This window comes from Camelus bactrianus, chromosome 5, assembly GCF_048773025.1.
Source record: "Camelus bactrianus isolate YW-2024 breed Bactrian camel chromosome 5, ASM4877302v1, whole genome shotgun sequence".
NCBI lineage: Eukaryota > Metazoa > Chordata > Mammalia > Artiodactyla > Camelidae > Camelus > Camelus bactrianus.
The window spans coordinates 81,211,604-81,233,106 of NC_133543.1; the positions used below are offsets into that span (position 1 = coordinate 81,211,604).

The following is a 21,503-nucleotide window of genomic DNA, read 5'->3' on the forward strand; positions in this document are numbered from 1 at the left end:
TTGCCTTGAAGAGCTCTCTCTCCTCAATGTGCAGTATTTACACTCGAGAATTAGTGACAAGTCTAATCTGTCAAAAGATGAAAATTAAGTTTGAAAAAATGCAAGTAAGAATGCATATTAAATCTCTCTATATAAGCTAGTGTATTCACCATTCTTATTCTTTTCAAAATCCCACTAAACAGTGGTGAAATAAATTACAAAGAAAAGACAAGGAGACAACTGCAGATGAGGGATGTCAGTAGATCTATAGGAAGTTTGAAAATTGATGGAAAAGTGATGTGACTTAGACTTGATATAGTTACAACCCAAGAACCTGAAGGAATACAAGAAGCAAAGTACTTAGTCCCACAGAACTCCCCCAGAGATGTAGTATTTGGACTCGCTGGATACTGGGGGTCTAGGGAGTGAGGTAAGGCCAGGTGTGGCAGTGGAAATGAGGGTGAAATCAGCTGAAGGATTACTGGGATATTGGACTCCCATCTCCTCCCCTTTCCCGCACCACTAGGGGACCGATGCCTAGAGGTTAATTCTCTGTAGAAATTGAATAGGAATGATTCTCAGCCTGAGACACCAGAGAGAACAGAGATAGGCTGAGAGAGGGAGCTAAAAATAGATTAAGGGAAAGCCTACATTCCTAACTATGGGGCCCTCAGTCCCTTACTAATCTTACAAAATGCCAACAGCCAGGCATTATTTCTACTCCATCTGTCCCCCTTTCTATTCCCACCCCTGTATTTCTCCAGGGCAGCAGATAGGAGAATACTTGTGTAGGAAAACTGTGAGAAAAGACCTCTAGATTCTGCCATTTGAGGAATCCCCCAATAGAAAGTCTGGCTCACCTGATCTCCTTACAGTGAAACTCACCAGTCACTATGCCTCATTTTAATTCCTATAAACTGTTTAGTACCTTGCATTCTGACCGTACTTGGGAAACCTCACAGGTCACAGGGATGGCTAGATCAAGGAAATATTTGGGTATTCCTGGGTTCCCTCACCAAAATACCATGTACATACAGTATCATAGTATCAGCTCAGTTACGTCCAATCACTAAGTTAGATTCTGAACCTAAGGGTTTACCTGTGGCATTTGTAGGAATAGTGGTAAAGTATAGGTTCTTATTTCCATCAAAAGAGAAGTAGTACTGTACAGGGAAAAAAGAAAATGTCTTATCTTTGCCACTTAAAAAAAAAAAAAACTTCGTTATTTAAAAGGTACATAATTATATACAAACTATGCTCTGGAAAAATAGCTTATTTGTAAGTGGAAAGATACTTTACCTGTGTGAAGGAACAACCAAGCAATCATTCACCACCGTATACCCACTGTCTGGCAGAGAGCAGCTACTCAAAACATTTACTGCACAAGTTGATGCAAACATGCATTTATGTAGGGAACTAATTATTGGAGTCCCTTCTTGATCTGATGAAACAAAGTTAATAGCACTGTGACTGTCAGGGTAACTAATGCAAGAGGGTTGTTGGGTATGAAGTGACAAGAGAGAAGGGGATCAATATTGATTAAAGGAAGACTGAATTTTGCTCACATTTGTTTCTATGAAAGTGTTTTAAGACATAAAATACAATAACCAATTTTACTGTGTCTATGTAAATACACATTGAAACAATCCAGGAGGATTTCAATAACCAAAATAACTGTACAAAAAATAAACAAATTAACTTTATTAAGTTATTACTTCAGTCCTTACATTGATTTGTTTACAAAAATACCGGTTTGAAATACATTATTGAAAGTGAGTACACGCAATAAATAAAAAATAGGGATGCACAGTGCTGGAGACACACCAACCAATTTATCTTCATCTATTGCCCACTGTTGTAGACAAAATTTGACAAGCAATCAGCATTATTGAAACAGCAGTCAAAGTGTCTGGGAGAGGGTTGCTAACTATGAGGAAAGTAATTTAAAACTCTGGACCATGCACCAAAAAAAAAAAAATTTTTTTTTCACTTTTTCTGGAAGCTAACCTCAGTATAGCACAGAATTATCTTCTACTACCCATAAGAACAATTTAAAAATAAGAAAAATGCCAGGGAACCTTCACAAACAGTATTTTTAAGTCAAAATTTTTACTTAAAGCATCTGATGATTACTCAAATATCCTAAGCCACAAGGCAGGCCCTATGACAAAAAGTTATAAATAGTCTCAATTTAATAACTTAAACATGACATGGTTAATATAATATACACTGCATGAGTTATCTCAACCAACCTCTTTCAGATCAGGAGATATTAAAAAGGTTTAAATTTACAGGTTCAATTTCTGCTCAGAAGAGTGATGTCAGTATTCTAGCAAGTGATGACATCCCATTACTGTAAATATACAATACAAATATGCTAATATACATATTACTCTGAATTACACTTGATTGAATTCTATGTACATGTGGTTCCATATTCCAAGTGCAAATTTTCAATGGTACAGGTTTATAATCAAAGCTGTGTTTAACAAATGCTTTCCGGCTTCTGAAAGCAAATGATGAAAGCACTTCCTAAAAGTGAATAAACTAGTTACAAGCAGGTGACCAGTTCCTTTTTCCCTTTATGTGTGATGAACTTCATGAAGCATTAATTCCCGAGGTATATTTGTTTCTGGACCATACAGCTTACAAGCTCTTCTTTCAAAGGCAGCTACCATCTGCTTTACAACTTCATCAAAAAACAATGTGGCAAGCTGAGAGTGTAGAAGGGAGCGAAATTCAAAAGAAACCTGTAGGAAAATGTTAATAACTATTTTAGAAAGATCTTTCTTTTACTCGATCTCTACTTAGGATTATGGTGTTCACACTGCGAAATGGGCTACTTGGTCCACCCAGCCATATAGCTAAGGCATAGCAATACGGGTCTATCTGGATGAGATTCTTAACATCCCTCAAAAGAGGGAGTCTTACTGCAGTAAATACAACGATGGCTGCACAACCAGCTTAAGTAAACAAGGTCAATGAATCTCATTTCAGGGCAAAGAGTCTGCTTTTATTAAGTTACAGAAAACAAGAAAAAAAGCTTTGCTAAATACCATGTTTATCACTTGGCTTCTTATTCATGTGCCCCTTTTAGAGCTACTCTACCTCCCAAAAGGAAATGAGAAAGGTAAGTGATCTTTCTGATAGGATATTCCCATGGGAAGTAGTAACAGAAAGAAGAGACTGATCCACAAAATAGATGGGGAAGGTGGGTCAATCTTAAAGTAGACAATGATTTAGAACTTTATTTATATTCCCCTCGAGACAGAATTCAAGGCAACTGGTTGGAGAAAGATTTTAAGGAACAAATATCCACTAACTTCTAAAACTTTCAATTTTTATTTTATAATAATTTTATTTATTAAAAAGTTGCAGAAATAGTACTAAGATTTCTCATACACCTATCACCCCGATTCCCCTATTTTAATGCCTTATATAACCACAGTGCAATTAAAACCAGGAAATTAAGAGAAAATATTATTAGATAATAACGCTATTACCTAATCTATAGAGACTTCATTCAAATTTCCCCAACTGTCTCATTAATGCCCACTAATTTTTTAATGAAAGCAACTTAAGAGCTGAGAACAATGTAATTTACTCAAAATTATGACCATTTCTTAAAATGTAAGCCTGAGTTGCAAAAACAGAACATCTCATGTTATCTGTTGGCAAAGAAAAAGCCACACAAATGGCTCTAAGTTTTCTATAGCTAAGGTGATATGAACAAGAAAATACCATAGCCCCTAAATTTAAAAATATATTTTTTTCCTTTGCACTTTATTTCTGCAAATCATAAGATGCAGGTCAATGTGGAGATTTCATTTGGTGTTTGTGTCTTCTAATCTATAGATAAGGAATGACTATGCAAAGTTTCAAGAAATAGAATAGAGAAAGAGAAAGGTTCATTAACATTCTTTCTTATAAAATTAGTGCAGAAAAAGGTATTCAATACTCAGAAATTTGAGATTTAAAAAAATGTCTTTCAGTAATTGCTATGCATATAGGTTATTTATTATGGCATGTGAGTTCTAATAAAAATAGATTACTCCTTCTTTACCAGCTTTACCTGATATTTGGAACAAATTAAGGGCTTAATGAGATACTTACTGAAAAATCCAAAGTACAAGTTCTTGGGTAGCCAGGAAGACCTGGGCTAAAACGCCAAACAGTCTCCAAATGTTTGAAGAGCTTCCCATCCGTACAGGACGCCTAGAACAAAATGAAAAAAAGAAAAAGATAAAACCACAGTAAAATACCATTTAGATTGTCCAGAATCTACAACTGAGGATGATTTCTTCAAAAGGTAAATATTTTTATAGGTCAGACCACAGTTGACAAAAACAGCTTATTGTTAGCTTGGTACCAGGAAGTGATCTGTTGCCAATGTAAGTCATCTTCTTTTCTCCTGGGATCCCCAAGACTGCCACTTGTTCTCCCTCCCACTGCTATCACCCGCTGTGCTACTTAGAGTTCTCTCACAGCAAAACAGGGAGTGATTTTCTGGAAGTTTATTTCTACCTCTGCCTCTTATAAGTGATCCTGAACAAGTTAATTCCCTGTTACCATAGTTCCTGAATCTTTAAAATGAGTATAATGCCTGTTTGATACATCGCTGAGATGGCTAAACCATTTGTAAGGCATCTGGCACAGATTCCTAGCACAATTCTCTAATTCTTTCCTACCCAAAGATTTTTCTCTTGTCAATCACATTTAGTCTTTCTTTCACTCATTATTCTTTATTTCTAGAGGCCTCTATGGTTTCAGTTTTCTGAAAGTCTGGCTCTGACCCTTGTCCCTGACCCACTGCTTTCTGACCTCTAATCTCATCAGCATCCATATTTATTTTACGTGTGTGTACACACCAGAACACAATACATAGTGATACTATGTGCAGTGCATTTTGGTATTTCCTTCTGTATCATTAAAAAGTGTTGACTGAGGCCCACTAAAGAGTTGCCAGTGTGAAAAATGGTGGCCAGAACCACAGCCACTAGTCCATTGTTAGAACTGTAAGGACCATGAATGAAGTTCAGCTTCTTTATTTTCTGTCCTAAGATGCTATCTGGGTCTTATTATGGCAGTAGACAACTGACCTCAGGAGTACATATCACCTTCTCTCAGCAGCAGATGATTTTTTAAATGATTGTTTCAAAGTCTACACCCTCCTCCTCAATTAAGCCTTAAGTGTGCAGCAATTCTGTCATATCCTGGGGCCAATAAATGATCAAGTCTCTCTACCCCCTTTCTCTTTGATAATTTATCCCCCTCAAGGGTTTGGACTGCCCCTCTCAGGCTATACACTATAGACTTGCAAAATAAGAACCTGCATGGGTAAACTCTGTTTCCCTAAAGTGAATGGAGTCACTTTTTCTTCTAAGCTACAGCCTTCCTAAACACAGAATGTAGGATTATTTCTCTGACTGTATCTGGATATCTCCACAGACAGTTCAAACTTGGGGGCCAAGAAGTTATCTGCAGTGTATTCCTCACTTCCTCTTCATCTAAAACCCTTCTGAATGGATAACCAGACAGTAACACAGTAGAATTATTATAAAGATCAAATGCATCCATGTTAAGAAGCATTTACAAAGAAATGCTCTATTTACATGTTTATTAAAAAAATATTATTTTAATTAAAAAAATGGAAACCAGTGAATGTTTTAAAACTTGTTTAGTCATGATAAAATAATAGTTATTAAAATACTAACTACTTTAATAGCTGAATTAAGTCACATTATGCTAAATCACTGGGGAGAAGTGAAATTTTTCTTCAAAGGCTCAGTTTTACACACAGTTCAATAATGGCCATCAAATTTTTAAATATATAAAAAGTCCAAAATAAAATCTTATTATTTCAGTTATCCAACTGTAAGATAATGCATTCTACCCTTAATAATCACATAAGAAGCTTACAGGAAATTCAACAATGAAAGAGAAAAAGCTGTTGAGAATACTTACCACGATATAGCACCTTCCTCTGACTACTTTTTCACAAAATGTGGCAGTGCTATACTCATATCAATAATCTAGGCAAAGGACCCAGAGATTTTTAATAGTATGTTTTGATAAGGACAATACTGCCAAAGACCTCATTCCTACCAGCAGAGACACTGAAAACAGTAGGAAGGCTTCTGGCCATTACAGATGTGTATAGATTAGAATCACGGACACAGTAAGTCACAGGCACATTTAGGGTAGCTAGTAATTCACAGAAAACGTCACATAGCTTCTGCTGCTCCCTTGGTTACCGTGATTTTTATTGTACGTCATACATGTGTACTGGGTATTAACATGCAGAACCTGAAAGCAGGGACGACTGAAAGCTGAATATGTACAGTTGTGTGTTATTCTCAAATATGTTTTTAAACAATAAATTAACACATTAATTGAGGCAGCTTATTTTAATGGTAAAATAGTTTTGGAATTAGACACACACAGTATGAATTCGTATAAGGCTCTTAATTTCCCTAAGCATCATAAAATTGAGATAGTAATCACCATCTAGTACACACTGTTTTGAAGATTTTCTTTTTCTTAGTAGTTTCATCCCTCCTCAGCAGTGTTGAAAGTTACCGAAATAACTTTGTTATTATGAACATCTCTGGATCTACAATAACCCAAGAACATGAGGCTGAGACCTTCATAAACAAAGAGCTCTCATGACTCCCGTCACTGTAGTACTGGTGCTAAGGAAACACGGATGAAAAGGGATCTCCCATTCCCTCAAGTAGCTCAATTCTGTCAAGTGGAAATCCAAATGAAGAAAGAAATTATACTACAGAGTGGTAAAAGAAAGAAATAAAGCATGTACAAGGCCTAGAGGAATCACTCAGGCAGGACTGATTACCTATATGAAAGGAAAAGGGAGAAAGCAGGCTGGAACTTGAAGGATTAATAGGCAAGGAGTTGAGTTCATTACAGGTAGAAGAGAGAACAATATGCAAAGGCCCAGGGCTGTGGTGTAAGTACTACACGTACATTTATGGGACTTTTAAGATGTATGGTACTGACTGAACATTAAGTGCAGAGTGTTTTGAGGGGTGGGGGAGAGTGGGCAGATGAGCCCATGAGCAATGATAAAGTGACTAACTTTATCTTGTATATGTCAAGGAGCCAGGGGAGGGAAGAAAGCTAGGAGGAGAAAATGAGATTTTTTTTTTTTTAAGAGTTCTTTTAGTTAGATGCAGCAAAATGTTAAGATCTAAGTTATAAGAATTTGAATGGTACGAAGACTGTTAGATGCAGCAAAATGTTAAGATCTAAGTTATAAGAATTTGAATGGTACAAAGACTGATGTCAGGGAATAGAAAAAAAAATTTAAGATTATAGAGCTATTCGCTAGTGTCAGATGGAGCTAGTCTTGGCTGTGTGACCTTGGACAAGTTATCTAACTCTTCTAAGCCTTAGTGTGCTCAACCATAAGACAGAGAATAATAAATTTTGAACCTCAAAGGGCTGTTGTGAAGATTAAATGAATTAATTCAAGTAAAGCACTATAAAGAGCTCAGTCTATGTTAGTCATTGCGAGAGAAGCAGTGCAGCATAGAAGGTAAAAACTCCAAAAAACTATGAGACAAACAGGTGGAAACAGTCATAATAATCTCCAAGTCCCAGGGTGGGGCAGAGCATGGCTTTTAAGTGGAGTTTAAGTTTTGAGAGTGAGACTAGAGTGGACTCCAAGTTCTTAGCTTCACTGGACAGTGTACACTTCCCAGTATGAAAGTTTCATCTCCTTCAACACCTGATGAAGAGATGATGAAAGCACTTAGCTCTGGCCAATTACCAAGAAATGACACTGCCACTAAATCTTGTGGGCAACTCAGCTTTGAAAGTCTTTGGTTACCACTCTAGGAACTCAAAAGAAATGGCTATTACTCTGTGGAATTCTGCCTTTTTGTGTGTTTAAGTCTGGGTAACTTTTCCTCTGAGAAGGTAAGATGATTAAGATAATGCATGCAACAGTACCTGGCATTTCAGTACCTGGTACATGGCAGGATGACCTCAACAATGTTTATGTTCTCCACATGTATAGCCTTTCTACCTTTCTTCATCCTCTCACCATTTTTCCTTCCTTAACTTAAAAAAAAAATAGTGTAAGGATTAAATTAAAACATTTCTCACTTGTGTGGCTGAATCTTTCCTGTGGTTCAGTAGTCAATAGAGGGACAAAAGAAAAGCTTTTCATTTCCACGTTCCAGTTAAATTTCTACTTGGAAAGAATAATGCTAATATTGTATAAAATAACATGATTAGAAGATAAAATAAATGGTTTGTTTTTTCCCTCCTATGAGTTTAGAGAAATCTTTCTAAGCTATTATACCTTTAGCTCACTTGATATAATCAATATTCAGGGAATATTTTAAAATGTCATATAACAAAACCATTACCTTTACCAAATGTGGTTTCACCAAGGTTACTACTGATGTATAGCGCTCCAATACAGGCGGAAATCCAATCTCTAGTCGTGTTTTGCAGTATCCGGATCTCCTTGATATTACATCTGATTTTTTGCACCAAGGAACAAAATGCTTGTAATCCTCCATTCCTGATACTACATCATACATTTCCTGCATAGAATATCTTCCCCCCACCAAAAAGAGAGAGAGAGATATTAACCACACCTAGTTATATGGTATATGTACACTTTAAACTGAATATGAATAAAACTTATTGTGTATAAAGCAATAAATCATTTGGCTCAAATAGGATAAACCACCACCTCTGGGATAAATGACTTCAAGGCAACAAAGAAAATAAAATGGAGCTAAATATTTATGTTTAGCAGAGATTGCAAAGGGGCAGACCACTGGTTGGATCTGGCTTGAAGATGTGGTTTTTAAAATTTTAATTAATGACCAGCATTTAAAAATTGAGAGTTTAAGAGGAAAAATAACTGGAAGCAACCTAAATGTTTATTAGATGATAAACATTAATATTGCTTAATATAATGATAAATGATTGATAAATTAGGGTACACTCACACTGTGGAACTCTATTAGTTATTTAAAGGATTAAGATCAAATATACAGTTGACCCTTGAACAACAGAGCTTTAAACTGTGTGGGTCCACTTATAAGTAAATTTTTTTCAGTAAATATAGTACCTGTATTTTCATTTACAGATGTTTAAATTATGTGTGAGGAAAAGTTCTATTAGAGATTACAATACGCAGAATCGAAGAAGCTAGGGTTTGAGTCCTGATTCTATCCAAATTGTTTCAGCTTCCTGCCCTTGGGTAAGTGATTTATCAATTCCTTTGTTTTTGAGACAGAAACAGTAGTATGCAGACTTTTTAATGCATAGGGGGTCTACACACTTAACCTCTCCCATTTTTCAAGGGTCAATTGTATACTTTAAGAAGTAGTATACTTGACATATAATATTATATAAGGTACAAATGTACAATATAGTGATTCACAATTTTTAAAGGTTATATTCCATTTATAGTTATTATTAAATATTTGCTATATTCCCTGTGTTGTACAATATATCCTTGTAGCTTATTTTACACTTAATAGTTTTTACTACAATATACTGTTATATGAAAAAAGGCACACTAAAGCAGACAGGATATATACAATTCTATTATCTATTTGAGAAAAATTATAAGTATATACTCTATTTCCTCAATTTTAAACATTTGATTTTTTCCTAAAAATAATTATTATGAATGTAATGAAAATACATTTAAAAACTCCTAGAAGAATACAGATTAAACAATTACCAGTTGTTAATTCAGGAAAAAGAAGTAGGAGTTAAAATAGACTAACTCTTGTGGTATATTTCTATATTGTTACTTTTTATACAAGCATGTAATAATTTTGTAATTAAGGGAAAGAAACTTCTAGAACACAAAGGAAACCTTTTATTCTTTTTATGAGCCAGCCTAACATCCTGCCAACCCAAACCTCACAAACTACATATTACAAAATCTATAGACCCACATAACCTGTGAGTACAGAGTTTTAAGTTAAATATTAGCAAATATAATCCAGCAATATATTGATAAAAACCAACAACAATGAAATACAACTCATTTAAGGATATATGAATGGTTTAACACTAATAATTATATTATTATAACCATATTAATTAGCCTATATAAAAAAATTATATGGTTCCCTTCATGGACGGTAAAATACCAGAAGCATTTCCATTAGAGTTAGAAATAAAACAAAGATGCTGACTATCATTGTTACTTAACACTGTTCTGAAAGTAGTCGTTAAATTAGCACATGAACTATGAGGCACATGTGTGGACAAGAATTAGGCAAAATTATCATTTGGCAGGTGATATGATTATCAATTTGGTAGAGAATCAATTCAGAATTCAGTAAGACAGCCTGTTATAAAGTGTGTAAAAATTAATACTGTTCCTATACTAACAAGAACAAGTAGAAAACATTAGCACAGAAATGCAAAATACCTAGAAATAAATTCAACAAAAAAAAATTCAGGGTTTAAATAAAAAAAACAAACAACAAAAACCCACTGTGGATATGTGTAAAAGACAACTGAATAACGAGAGCCAGACACATACTACTCTTGATATAAAGACTCAACACTGTTAAAACATAATTCACCTCAAATTGATATAGTAAACAATCACAATCTAAATTCAAAAGGGTATTTTTGGAATATGACAGAATGAGTATATGTATGTTTATGAACTTTATGATCATGAAATGAGGCCCACAGCAAAGAGGGAGAAAATAAATCTACCCTCCCCAAGTTCTCAGACACTTGGAAATAAATGTCAAAATAGGTCCCATGAAGAAGGCTTCCTCGTAGCCTGGAAGCTAATTGCCATAAAAGCAGTCTACAATGACTAAGAAAGCAATATAGCACAATGGTCAAGGGATGATCTTTGTGGTCACAAAGGACTGTGTTCAAATATCAACTCTAAAACATAGTAAGTCATGTGACCTGGGTAGATCGATTAATCTCTCAACTTCATTTTCTTCACTCATAATTGAAAAATGCCTTCAAAGTGTTCTTTTAAGGGTTAAATAGTTTTGGCATAATGCACAATGCTTACTAAGCACTTAGCAAATGGTACCCATTATAATGTGTTTATGTCAAATATGGGGGAAGATGAAGATCATTAGATAAGACCATTTGTAATAAGAATTTTAGCATGAGGAAGAAGGAAGCAAGTAAGAAGTAAACATGATGCGAAAAAGTAAGCTTTGGGGTCACAACACACATTATCTCTCTGAACTTGTTTCATCATCTCTAAAATGGGAATAATACCTAGTTCACATGGTGATTGTGAGAATTAAATGAAACAACAAATATGCAGCACCCAGCAGTCCTGTCAAATGGCAGGTACTCAGTAAAAGGAAGCTATTACTAGTGATTCAAAAGTAAAGCAGACCAATTCACTATCTGATTTCTCATCTTTTTGTTGCCATTTCTCTTAAGACACCAGTTGTGGCAAAGATGTCTACCTATTTAGACTCACTTTATGTGGCATTATTGCTGGCCATCAGGAGGCTACAATTCCTAAGGTTAAAGCATGACTAGGGGAGGTAATTAGATTTATTTTAATGGAAATACTGGGGATTGAATCCAGGACCTCCACTGATCTATACCCTCCCCTCTAGTTCTTGACAACAATATCTGAGAGTAAACACTGCGTCACTTCCAAACCAATATGATTAAGTCTCTTCCTAAGAGACTCTGAAGACTAAGGAATTACAAAAGTCACAAGTTGGATGGAGCCTGGGTTCCTGAATCACTACTTGAGGATTGCTGCCCATGTACTGGGAACACTCACTTCAATTTTTCATGAGAAAGAAAAATACTTCTGGGTTTTACCTATATAGCTAATAGCACTACCTTAACTAATACAGTGACTAGCCAATAATAAAGATAAGTTTAGTGACAAAAGTTATGAGTCTGATGAAATTCCTTTACTACAGAAAAATCAGAAGGGAAAAAGCAATTGAATAAAATGAATGAAACGCACTTTTACAAGAATTCATGTAATACTTGACAGCTTGGTGGGAATTAAGAAACTCCCCACATGAAGGACTGCTGTATTTCGGGTTTAGCAGAACTACAGTCTCTATACTCTGTTGTGTATATCCCTAGATGAGGAGCCAAACCTGGCCCGCTGTCTAGTTTTGCAAATGAAGTTTTATTAGAACGCAGCCATACTCATTTATTACATATTGTCTATGGCTATGTTTGGGCTACAATGACAGAATTAAGTAGTTGCAACAAAGACAGTGTGGTCCACAAACCTATTTACTAACTGGCACTTTACAGAAAGTTTGCTAATTTCCGCTGTAGCTGGTAGGGGCCTCTCAGCGTGTTTATATGTCCTTACCTATGTATGTGTGTATGTGAGGGGGCTATACAAACATATTTGGCCCAACATATCAGTAATGTTTCCAGTATAAAAAAGAATAGTGTACAAAAATGCAGGTCATAAACAGTTTAATTATTTCCTTTAAATGTTGATATTTAAATATGTCCTATAAAGTTATCATATAATTATATTCATTCAACAAACACTTATAAAACAGAAAGAGCTAGAAAAATAAGATCTTAGTAAGAAGAGAATCCCGAAAAAGAGGCATGACAGTCTATGGAAAATTGTGGCCATGCTCTTTTAATAGAACAATTATTATATACAAACCCTATAATTCTCCTCTCTGAATATTCTTTTCTTTTGTTTATTAACGGTGCAGCAATTCTGAAGAAAGTTCTTGCATGTATCTCCTTAGGCAAAACTGAGGTATGCAGTGGAAGAGTTCTGCTCATCAGTATACCACAGGAAGCTAAATATCTAAAAAGACAAAAATTATCTGATTTAGAGTAACACTGACAATTAAGAGGAAACACAAATGAGATCGTAAAGTAACAATCACACCTTAGAAGGCTTTACAACCTTAGAAGAGTCCTGAAACACACACACAAATAAGCTTTTTAAACACCATAAAGAAAACTAAAAATAACCTTAGAGTTAAGATTAGAAACTTCTAGCACAAAAGGTTATCTCTCCCAGAAGCTTGCTTTTATTCTGTAGTCATGTGTTACAACATACTCTTGCCCTTGGTTTGCTAGAATATTTATCATCCAATTTTCAACTCATCTACCCAGGTTGTTTTCCCAGCTGGATCCATAGGGGTTCTGTAATTCTTGATTTACTCTATGAAACTTGAAACTAGATCTCACTCTCTGATTGGATATCTGATGGCCCCGTGAGAACTGCCGCTCTGTTATCCTTTACCTTCTAATCTCCATTTCAGTGTGTATGTGTAAAAACATGCCGAGGTAATTAGAATGTTAATTGTTTAGGGTACTTCTAAATACAGATGCCTGATATGCTCCTGTTCACCTAAACATTTTTAGCCTTTAATAAAATTACTGCACAACTATTTTACACTACTATTCATATGTTAGTTCACATACTTACTGAGCTCCTATTTTGTGCCAGGCAGTAAGGATATAATGGTGAATAAGGCAAACATGAAACATTCTAGTTGATGATCCAAAAAAAGTGCTAAAATAGAAATGGGTGAAGGGACATGTAATTAGGACTTCCTTTAGACAGGGTGGTCGAGCAAGTCCTCTGAGGTTATATTTCAGCTGAGACATAATGGATAAGGAGTTAGCCACGCAAAGAGAAATAGGTATGTATGCACATAATAACTATGTGCGCACATATATATAATCTCTCTCTCACACATGTATGTGTGTATGTCTACGGGAAGAGAAGAGGTAGATACAGGAAAAAGCCTGGCAGCACCCAGACACTGAGAAAGACTATATATAAAGACTTTATATATATATATAAAGCAATATAGCAAGCCAGGGGGAGAGCACCATGAAATAACGTTAGAGAGAAGCTGAAGCTCGATCATACTGGGGATTATTAGCCAGGATAAAGAAATCTGGAATCTATTCTCAATGAGAAGCTGTTGAAGAGTTCCAGGTAAGACAGTGATATTTCATTAAATCAAGTCTTTCAAGTTTTTTTTTAAAGGGAATTGGAGTGACCTAGTGAAATCTCCTTAAGTTATATATAAAACGTGATTTATAGAAAATATGATTTACATATAAATAAAATTTCCTTAAGGATATTAATACTAATACCTTAATGTCTGGCTGAGGAGGAAGAGAAAATCAAGTTAAGAGCTGCTGAAGAAACTGGGAACATTCAGCCAGAAGATAAGGGGTGATACTTAAGAATATGGCTATAAAAACACAAGAAAGGACTTTTGAACAATTAAGGCTGTTTATAAAAATTGGATGGGCTCATTACAGAGATGATGAAAGAAAGGTCAGTGAAAATAGTTAAGCTAAATGCTGCATGACAATGGGAAAAACTCAAACATATGAAATGTACGAATGAACTTACTGGCCCCTTTTTAAGATTTTAGAATTCTTACGTACCCAGCTGTTAACAGCACTTCAAGGATGGAATAATGGGTAAATGATGGTAAAACAAGATGGCTTTGTGAATTCTAAGTTTTCTAGGGAATCAAAAGTAGTATTTGATTTTATAATGATGGTAAGAGCGTATTTCAAACAGATGTATGATATTCTTTTTCAGTCAAAAGAGATTTTGGATAGATTCACCTCCTAGAGAGAATAAGTGTGTTATGTGTTCCTGAAAATCTTTAAAACTATGACTTGTAATGTGAATCTTATTTGGGGGAGGGTAGGGAGATAATTAGGCTTATATTTATTTATTTTTGGTGGAACTACTGGGGATTGAACCCAGGACTTTGTGTATACTAGGCAAACACTCCACCACTGAGCTACACCCTTCCCCTGTGAGTCTTATTTTAAAGGCAGTGATAACATTTTTTAAAGCCTATGGTGATTTTTTTTTTTTTAGTAAACCTATAGTTTGCTTTAAAGTGGGATCATAACAATGAAAGTGAATGAGTTACTCTGCTAAATGAAGCAGAACAGTGGAAACAAAATAATCAGGCAGTTAATTTAGCTTCCCCCTTTAAAAAGAAGTCACAAAAAATAATTTAGGATCTCTGGTAGTCATATTGATTACAGAAAGCAAACAGTGTAAAAAATGCCCTTCTGAGACATTCTTTAGATGTCTTTAACTATTGTAAGTTTTACCCATTTTTCTCACTTTTTGTATAGATACCTTGTTATCTATTATTGGAAGCCAATTATGTAGCAGACATTATGTACAATTATTAATAATTTTCTGATAAATCAGTACCAGAAAAGGCATCTCTGAGATAAATCTTTATTTAAAAAAAAAAAAAAGAACGAGATCCTTGCTTCTGAAGAGGTGAACTGGGTGTCTGGGAAGCTTACTTTTCACTGTATACAGTTTTGAATTTTGTACCAAGTTCATATAATACCATCCCCCTACCCCCCCAAAAGAAACCCTTACACAATTTGATTACAATCACAAGAAAAATGCCTATTTAAAGCAAGCTAATAGTTGTTGTTGAGATCAGCTTGCATACCATGGTTACAATGCCCTGGACAGTACATCCATTTTCACACACTATCAAGAATAATGTCTTCAACTACAGTATGAGAGCCATACACTCATAAGTATGGTTAAACCATGATATGAAAACTGGACCAGATGAAGGAGTTTTTTTTTTGTCACTAATCTTCCAATACTGCATCTCAAATACTCTATTAAAATAAAGGCCAGACTCTCTGTTAATGTTTCAGCCTTGCAATGACCTCATAAACTCCCTTATTCTTTATTATCATAAACAATAAATACTTATCAAGGATTTTAAGCCTTAATTTGATCACTAAAGCAATTCTTTTAACCAAAAGTAACAGTTTTATTTGCAAGCCAACACTTTTTAAGAGTAATACAAGTAGCTCTAAAGGACAATAAGGTATGTTCTGCTTGAAACTACTTTTTCAGGTTTTTTCCTAAAGCAAGAGTGAACGATATGAGATGATTTTACTTTAATTTCAACCAATAAATATCTAAAAGGATTTGGGGTTGGTTGGAATGTTGGTATTTAAAAAATTCTTCGTTGAATCTAAATGTCCTGGAGCTCAACCAGATGTGTGTTTTCGCCTTCCATCACGTGCTATTTACAACTGAATTCATGTTAAACGTTAACTTTAATTTTCTAGTATAATTTATTAAAATGTCACTAATAAAAGTACACTAAATGGTGAAATTATGGAATCTTTCCTGTCTCCACTTCCATCATCTACCAAAAAACAAACAAACAAAACCAACCAGGAAAATCGAAGACTGGTTCAAGGTTACAGGACCTCTAAGTAACAGGGGCATGGGGAAAAATCCAAGTCTCCGACTTCGGCTACGTTTAGTTTAGCAAGCCACAAAGGGCGGGGGCAAAGACCGCTACCAGAAAACTGGGAGAGCATTTGGCACGCTGGGGGAACCGAAGGGGGCTCACCGCCAAACCATGAACTCCCACACGCCCATCAGCTCACAGCCCTTCAGCGGAGAAATTAAAACTTTCCGAGAGCCCCAGCAGTAGGCCATAGGGGAGGAGACCGGAAGAGCCCAAAGGCACCCCCGCCGAACTGCTTTATCAGCTGCTTCCAAAGTAGCTTCGCCGATGATTCACCGCCTCTCGCGAGGGCAGAGCCCACAAAACCGGGGGTCCGGGACAGGCCGGCGAACCTCGGCCAAGGGGGGATGCGCGGGGCCCCAGTCCCTCAAATGCGGAAGGCAGGAGACCCTTTCTCTCCAGAGACGCGGAAACTCATCCGGTCCGGCTCAGCCTCACCCCAAATGCCCCCGGTCCCCCTGCTCAGCAGGCCCGGGCGGAAAACTACCCTCGCCGCGGCGACCCCGTTGTTCATTACCTGACGTTCCGCGCAAGCCCCTGCGCAGGAGCTAGGGCTCTGGTCGCCGCCGCCGACTTCAGACGGCATCCCGAGACCACCTTTTTCAGGGCCCTCTGACCGGTCCGAGCTGCCATGATCATCTCACTGAAGCCGGTCGCCACCTCCCACGGCGCCGCCCTCGGCTGGCAGGCCTGGGCCGCCTGGGGCCGGCGCCTTCCAGCCAATCGGCGGGCTTCCTGAGCCGCCAGACACGCCCCTTCTCCCTCTCCGATTGCGCAAAGCTGACGCACGTTCCCAGCGCCCACAGCTGCCTGTAAATGCGCTCGTCATCCCGCTGGCCAATCAGAGGGAGCGCAGGGCGCCTGGGCGCACCCCCTCCCTGCGGGCGGGGATTCAGTTCCCGCCTGGCGCTCGGGCGCCTTACGTAAGACCCTTGGTGTCCGCTCACCACACCTCCCGCGCTGGACCTCTTCTCCCAATTCGCCAACCGCCGCAGTTCTCGTATGTGCTGCTTACCGACGCGAGGACCTCCACGTGAGCCCAGCCCAGGGGCGGGAGGAAGTCGGGGTTCTGGGTGTTAATTACGTATCCGTGAGGGCTGGGCCAGCGTCGCCGTCACTGCTGGCTGCGAAGTCTGGCCGTCAGTGTTGCTGTTAATGATTGTCTAACACAGTATTTTCCGTGCTTACCCGTGAGGTTGAGGTGAGGGCAGTATCAGGTCGTGTCCTTAGGAAGAGACTCCGTTCTATTTGCTTTCTTACAGTGTGGCCATTTTAATTGGTTTCCGTGTATGGCTTGGGTGTCCCTTACTCCCAACAAACCAGACTTTGCTTCAGTTCACCCATTTCAGGAATCAGTCAGTCAAGAAGTCTTGACATTGTACCCCTTTGTATGTCATAGTTCCCTGTAAACTGTAGAGTGGGGATCGCCATACTACCTGTGGGGCCAACTGATGTCCTTCAAAGTCCATCCACCCCCATTTCTGTACTCTCAGTTGTCTGTCTGTGATCCCTCAACAGATGAAGTGCATTCTTTACTGAGCGTGTTTGCCCTCATAAACTAATAGTCCTAGGTGATGACTAATCTCAGAATAGCTCAGGCTTCTTCCTTTCAGCCCACCTTATCAGTCATAAACCCTACTGGCTTTCACGGACCTTAAACCTCTTACCTCATCTGCAACCAATCAGACTTCCGCTGATCGGGCACCCTGTGGCCCTACCTTATGAAACACCCCATCAACTGGCCCCTGGTGCTCACGCAGGCACCTCTTGTCTGCATGGCCCGTCGTTGTCTATGGCAGCGTGCCTAATAAACTCCTTTTCTATTCTCATGCTTTACCTCTGGTAAATTCTTTTATCAGTCTGCATGTCACTGGTTCACCAACCTGCCACCTGTTGTGTCCCTCAACACTACCTACTGCATTCCATTTTGAGGAGTAAATGAAGTAGATGATTAAATGCAGTCAACAAATATTTATTGAGCACTCACTCTGCTGTTTTAGGTGCTGGATAAGTGAACAAAACTCTTCACAATCATAGAGCTCATATTCTAGAGTGGGGGGAATCAATTAGTATATAATACAATGTCAGATAATCACGTGTTGTAGGAAAAAAGTAAAGCATGGAGGGGGGTAAAGTGGGGTACTATTTTATATGGGGTGGTCAGGTGGGCCTCTGAGGAAGTGATAATGAACAAAGGCCTAAATGAAGTGAGGAGGTGAACTCTGTGAATATTTGGGTGAGGAATGTCTTTAGGTGGAGGGAACAAGTGCAAAGGCTGCAGACCAAGATCCTGTTTTATGAGGAGCAGGGCTTTGGCTCACAGTGAGTGAGGTCAGAGGTAGTGAAGGCTTTTTCATAGTACATGGGAGGCCATGGTTCGAACTTTGGATTTTATTCTAAATGTAAGGGGAAGTCATTTGAGGTGACTGGATCTGATTTACATTTACATAAATATTTCAGCTTCTGTGTGTATGTATGATTATTATTTTCTACTCTTGCTTTGTTCTTTGCAGCCATCCCTTACTAGATGCTTTGTGGAGTGAGTTGAAATCCCCAGCTACAAAGTATGTTAAGCACTTTTCAATACAATACAGGATGTACTTGTCAAATTGAGGTGGTCCTGTAGCTGCATCCAAACAATTCTATATCAGATTACCTTCAAATACACAACCGCTGCCCTTCTTGCCTTAAACCTTAAATATTGCCCATAGTATCTTTCTTTAAAACACATTTTCACCATTTTACTCCCCTGCTCAACACCACAGTGGTTACCAGTTGCCTACAAAATAATAGCCATCATGTTGCCACATTCTACAAAGTTTTATTTCACACCATTGGTATTGTTAACTAGAAGCCCTGTTGAACATATTTTTCAGTACAATACATGATGTACTTTTTTTTTAGTTAAAAAATTTTAATGGAGGTACTGGGTATTAAACTTAGGACCTCGTGCATGCTAAGCATGCACTCTACCACTGAGCTATACCCCCACCTCCTGATGTGTTTGTGAACTTAATATAAGGCCTTCTTTTAATTACATCTACCAAACATTTTCTCATTGAACTCTTTCTAGACATAAGAAAATATCCACTAAACTGGGTCACCCAATTGAATATTCTCCCCACCCCAGATTTTAAGGCAAATAAAGGAATCTTTGTAATAAATGACAGTGCATGGTACTCATTAAACTTCTTAGCAAAGGAAAGAATAATATGCTGTAAGCTTAAAGGTGATTAAAAAAAAAACTCTGGTTCAGTTTTAGTAGGCAGCAGCGCTTCCATAAATTGGGGGCTAAAAATCTGTCTATGCAATAGGAAAAGATTGATAGTAACTTAAAACTGAGTAGATACCTGTGGGAAGCAGTATCTTAGAGTCCAAACCAATGATGCTGCCAAAAATATATTTGACACAACATCCCTATTAAATATTATTGCCAAAATAATTGAATCTGAATCTGGTCAAGCTTTTAGATATGCCAGTTTAAACAGGGGATAGAAGAACATGTTAAATGACACCAGGGGGATATAATCTGCCAAATACAGAATATGAGAAATTCTATAGGACAAATGACCCAATTTCTTCAACAAATAAAGGTCAAATAAAGAAGGGGGACTAGCAGGGTGGGAGGATTGTTAGAAATTTACAAGATTTAAGAGGCATTATTTGGATTTTGTTTTGAACAGAATATAAGAAGTCATACAAGATCTATACAAAATATAAGAAGACATATACAAAATATAAGAAGACATACACAAATTCAACTGAAACCTCTACTTCAGTAGAGATTCAAACTGAAGATTTTACAAATAGAATATGATGGTTGTGGTTTGCTTTCAAATAATCCACTGGAGGGCGGAGGAATAGAGTGTATGAAACAAAATTGATCATTTGTTGATAATTATTGAACTGAATATGGGTAATGGAGAGTTTATAATAGTGTTGTATCTAATTCTTGTGGATGTTTGAAAAAAAAATATATATAAAACCTTTGGGGAATGAGACGTGAGGAAGAGCTTTTACTTTTCATTTTGTATCTTTTTGGGAGGTACTACTTGAATAACTTGTAATATACATTATTTTCTGGAATGAAAACTAAATTATTCATGATATTGGATTTGGCAGTGATTTCTTGGATATGACAACAAATGCACAAGCAACAGAAGAAAATATAAATTGGACTTCATCAAAATTAAAAATTTATACATCAAAGGACACTATCAACAGAGCAAAAGTCAACACACAGTGAATTAGAAGAACTCAGTTTTCCACCTGTGTATTCCTCCTGTGTGTCTCTTTTGCTACTCACACAAAACAATTCACTTCTTATCACCAAATGTGCGGAGGATTTTCTCACACCAATTCTCTGTGACACCAGCTGGGTGTCATTATGACTTAATTCTAACATTATCTACCTGGAGATAGTGTCAGATCCCACAGGTTAAGGGCTCAGTCCCACAAGACTGCTTCAACCCTATTTCAGATGCCAATCGCAAGGAGTAGGATCCCATGTTACCCACAACTTCTGTCCAGCTTGGCTACAAATCAGAAGTTCCCATGACCCTCTACTCAGGTTCAGTTAATTTTTTTGAGGTTCACAGAACTCAGGGAAACATTTATGTTAACCAGTTTATTAAAGGATATGATAAGGGATACAGATGAGCACAGCAGCCAGGTGAAGAGATACATAAGGTGAGGTATGAGAGAGTCCCAAGCACAGGAGTCTCTGTACCCATGGAGTTGGTATGCGTCACCTTCCCAGTGTAGATGTGTTTGCCAACCTGGGAGCTCTCTGAACCCCATACTATTGGGATTTTTTTTGGAGGCTTCATCACAAAGGCATAATCAATTGTTAGCTCCATTTCCAGCCCCTCTACCCTCTTTGGGGAAGTGTGGAGGGGGTGCTGGAAATTCCATCCAGGAGCCCACCCAGAGTTGCCTCAATAGAATAAAAGATGCTCCTAGTGCTCTTATCACTTAGGAACTCACAAGGAAAGGAACACTTCCGAACTCGTTCTATGAGGTCACCTGATACCAAAACTAGACAAAGACATCACAAAAAAAGATTACAGGCCAATATCACTGATGAACAGAGATACAAAAATCCTCAACAGAATACTAGCAAGTCAACTCCAGCAATACATTAAAAGGATCATACACCATGATCAAGTGGGATTTATCCCAGTGATGCAAAGATTTTTCAATATCTGCAAATCAATCAGTGTGATAACACCACAT

General features: G+C 37.4%; 2 protein-coding genes across 6 annotated transcripts in view; one reads left to right on the forward strand and one right to left on the reverse strand.

Annotated features, from left to right (window-relative positions):
• Nucleotides 1-1,665: 1,665 nt before the first annotated feature.
• On the reverse strand, nt 1,666-17,008 carry COQ10B (coenzyme Q10B). Its single transcript, XM_010971914.3, has 5 exons — nt 16,786-17,008; nt 12,632-12,781; nt 8,373-8,565; nt 4,093-4,194; nt 1,666-2,729 (listed from the first exon to the last, which is right to left on the reverse strand). Exons 1-5 carry the CDS (start codon nt 16,905-16,907, stop codon nt 2,562-2,564), a joined length of 735 nt encoding a protein of 244 aa, XP_010970216.2. The 5' UTR covers nt 16,908-17,008; the 3' UTR covers nt 1,666-2,561.
• Nucleotides 17,009-17,181: 173 nt separating this feature from the next.
• The window catches only part of SF3B1 (splicing factor 3b subunit 1), a 44,176-nt gene continuing 39,854 nt past the window's right edge, over nt 17,182-21,503 (forward strand). For 3 of the 5 annotated variants that reach the window (XR_006720699.2, XM_010971915.3, XM_045507980.2), the window contains exon 1: nt 17,256-17,301. Coding sequence is in view for 4 of the 5 variants with exons in the window: in XM_010971915.3 (XP_010970217.2) it covers nt 17,271-17,301 (31 nt within the window). In the remaining variant the exon portion in view is untranslated. Of the gene's footprint in view, nt 17,302-21,503 lie in introns of all 5 variants that reach the window. The other 2 variants (XM_074364219.1, XM_045507982.2) reach the window with 2 other exon arrangements.